Source organism: Rhagoletis pomonella, unplaced genomic scaffold (assembly GCF_013731165.1).
Source record: "Rhagoletis pomonella isolate Grant_MI unplaced genomic scaffold, Rhpom_1.0 Rhpom_scaffold_00002, whole genome shotgun sequence".
Taxonomy (NCBI): domain Eukaryota; kingdom Metazoa; phylum Arthropoda; class Insecta; order Diptera; family Tephritidae; genus Rhagoletis; species Rhagoletis pomonella.
In genome coordinates this window covers 63,624,251-63,627,286 of record NW_023458556.1, presented here as the reverse complement: position 1 = coordinate 63,627,286, position 3,036 = coordinate 63,624,251, and the positions used below count along the sequence as shown (strand labels likewise).

At 33.6% G+C, this 3,036-nt stretch overlaps 1 protein-coding gene across 1 annotated transcript; it reads left to right on the top strand.

The window, feature by feature from the left end:
* The first annotated feature begins 494 nt into the window (after nt 1-494).
* Nucleotides 495-2,290, top strand: LOC118734701. The gene is made up of 3 exons (XM_036464407.1): nt 495-812; nt 893-1,105; nt 2,081-2,290. Exons 1-3 carry the CDS (start codon nt 674-676, stop codon nt 2,176-2,178), a joined length of 450 nt encoding a protein of 149 aa, XP_036320300.1. The 5' UTR covers nt 495-673; the 3' UTR covers nt 2,179-2,290.
* Nucleotides 2,291-3,036: the final 746 nt, after the last annotated feature.

Genomic DNA, 3,036 nt, shown 5'->3' with positions numbered 1-3,036 from the left:
CGAGGTTGCAAAATGTAGACGCGTGAAAAACATACCTTTGAGTGTGACAAAATGTAGACGGCGTCGTTTTCCAATTTTGTATGGGAAACAACAACACCACAGATTTTACGGTTAGAAAACGTCTTAAAATGTAGACGTCTACATTTTCAGACACTATTTGGAACGAACTGTGAACACCCCATATTTATTGGGCATTAGGGCTGTTTAGGATGTTGCGGAAATAGTCTAAGATTTGCAGATGGAAACTCCCAACTTGGAATTGCATTTGCAAATTTTATGCTTGCTGTATGGCAACTGTGTGCATTTTATTGTTGTAAATTTACAAATGCAACGAATATGCAAATGCATGAGCACATGCATAAGGTCCTAAACTGCATTATTATTTTTCAATTCGTGGGATTTTCGAAACACATGTACATATCTCTAGGAAACAAAAAAAACTGTTCATACTTAGCAATTAATGATTGCATGTGTAGACAGGGCCTAGGGCACGTTTTTACTTGTTCTAGGGCGTTTTGTGCAACTCTGTCAAATTTGTTTTCGTGCCGACTTGGGCTTTTCAACTTTTGCATTTGTTTTTATTTATGCTGAATATATTTTAACGAAAAGGAATGAAACAATTGAACAAAAAATTATTAGGCTTTTATCAAGGAAATAATTAGAGGAAATTGCAATGAAAATCGATCAGCGGGAAGCTGAAAGTGAGGGTCAAATGTTGAAGCCACCTCCTAGGGCCGCTGGTGCAGAAGAATGTGCTGAAGAAAACCCTGAGCTACTGCTAAAAAAGTTTTTGGATGCTGTTTCGAAATTATGTATGTTTTTTAGTTGTAACTTCTATATTTCTAATTTATATAACTTGTTTAAACTTGGTATTTCATGTGTGTAACTTTAGGGTCGCAACTGAAGCTTGCAGTTACTTTTGTAATGGTTGATCTCGGTGGCTACCATTTATTCGATAAACTTATACAATGGTGTGTCAGAAATCCTCATATGGCTATTTGTTTTGTAGCTGCGCTATTAGCTCTTCTACTTCCATTTTTGATAATGTTGGGAATTGGTCTTTCCACACTACTGATGACACTTACCGGCTTTTTAATTTTAGAAGGTAATTATTTACCAATATCAGTGTGCAGATCTCTACCCCAAATTTTTTCAATTCCACATCTCCTTACCATACAAGGCTTAAAATGTGTCACATTTTTAGACATTTGTTTACAATTTTCACAAAACTATACAAATTAATCAATAAATTTCTATAAACACATGTACATCATGAATTTTGCTTAAATACGTCTGTGTTTTAACTTTTTAAATATTTTGGAAATCCACATATTTATATTTTCTAAAGTATTATGCAATGGAAAGGAGTTCTTTCTTCCATCCTATGATTTGATTAAACATACACAAAAATTTTAGTTTGTTAAAGGATGGTATATTTGGTCATGAGTGGCAGAACTGTAGACATTTTAAGTCTGGCAAAACGCACAAAAACTTAATTTTTAATTAAATACATACCCAAAAAGCATTTCTGTGTTTTTGAAAGTAACTTAAAGTAAGATTGCCACATTAATTGTTAAATAAGCATTTACTTGTAAGTTTATTTTGCTTGTTGGGTACTATGTGCATATGATATACATATCGTCGTTTAAAGTACAAAACCGCGTATCGCATTCTGCAAAACCGCGTAACTGAAATTTGCTGCCAAAAATTGGATTTGCTCACACAAGCCCTTGGCTCAATCCTTATCAATTCGTCCTGAAATATACTAGCCAGAAATGCGATTGCTTTATAAACAAGATAACCATTTTGATATATGATTGTTTTTACGCCCTAGAAAATAATTTCTACAACTTCACATACGCGGTTTTGCATGTTGTTAATACGCGGTTTTGCACTTTAAACGACGATATGTATGTATGTATACCCAATAAAAATCTGAATTGGAAAATCTACCACATCTTATTCAAATCTACAACTTTTTTCGCCGATTCTACCACACTAAAATAAAAAGGGATTTGCTCAGTGATATAACATATACATATATTTTTGTAACTTCTAATGTTTGAAAATCTAATTTCAGGTATACTTCTGTCTATAGTAGCAGTGCTGTTAATTGCTTGCGTGAGCTTTTTAGTTTTAGCAGTATTCGTTGTGAAACAGCTTAAACGAACAGCATAAATTGGAATTGGATCTTTCAGTCAGTGCCAGAAGAGGCCTGTATATTATTTAGTAACAATAAAATTTACTTTTATGAATCAACAGAAACTAATGTAGTATTAGCTCACGTGAGTACACATGCGTATATGTATAACCAGAAAACAAGGAAATTGTTTTAATGAGATTATAATTTCAACTTCTGAATGAAATCATAAGTAGTTAAAAAAACTATTGTATGTATTTCCAAAAGTTCTTGAAAATAAAGATTAAAAAAGAAATAAGTTGTTGTAACAGCATACATATTCCCCAAAGAATTTTTTGGGAGTGATAGTCCTTGTCAAGGCGAATTAATCACCCTCATTGCGAGAGTCGTGTCGAATGCAAGTCGTTTTTCGAGAGTCGAATCGTATCGAAAATTCCACGCCATTGCCTAAAATTTCCACTCGACTAGTGTATTAAAACGGAAAAACTTGGCAGCACTGTATAGTTTTCGACGATTACTTATTTCATTACGACAATAGACAATGCTACTGTTGTCGAGTCGTACAATTTAGCCTAATTTACGACATACGCAATGAGGCTGAATATAAGGTGATAGCAGGAGTACAAAAACAAAAATTTAAATGTATTTTGTTTTTGCTTTGGCGGCATAAACTGTCAAAATCTGTAAGAGTGTGTGCAGAAATTCAAACAAGATTTTTCAATTTGATATCAGAAACCGTGTGGCGAAACACATACATAAAATCAGCTGAGCTGGTAACACCACCTTATATTAATTCGCCTTGGTCCTTGTCGTGAAAGAAATAAGTGATGGAAAGTTCTTACGGATATAGTATAGCATGAACGAACGAATAAAGGTTAGTTGGTTCATGTAGTATA

Bases quoted from the DNA above. Each gene is read 5' to 3' on its own strand.
- LOC118734701 (XM_036464407.1), top strand. From the start codon at position 674: ATGAAAATCGATCAGCGGGAAGCTGAAAGTGAGGGTCAAATGTTGAAG. The intron at 813-892 runs GTATGTTTTTTA...GTGTAACTTTAG, and splicing joins GGATGCTGTTTCGAAATTAT to GGTCGCAACTGAAGCTTGCA. The intron at 1,106-2,080 runs GTAATTATTTAC...ATCTAATTTCAG, and splicing joins CGGCTTTTTAATTTTAGAAG to GTATACTTCTGTCTATAGTA.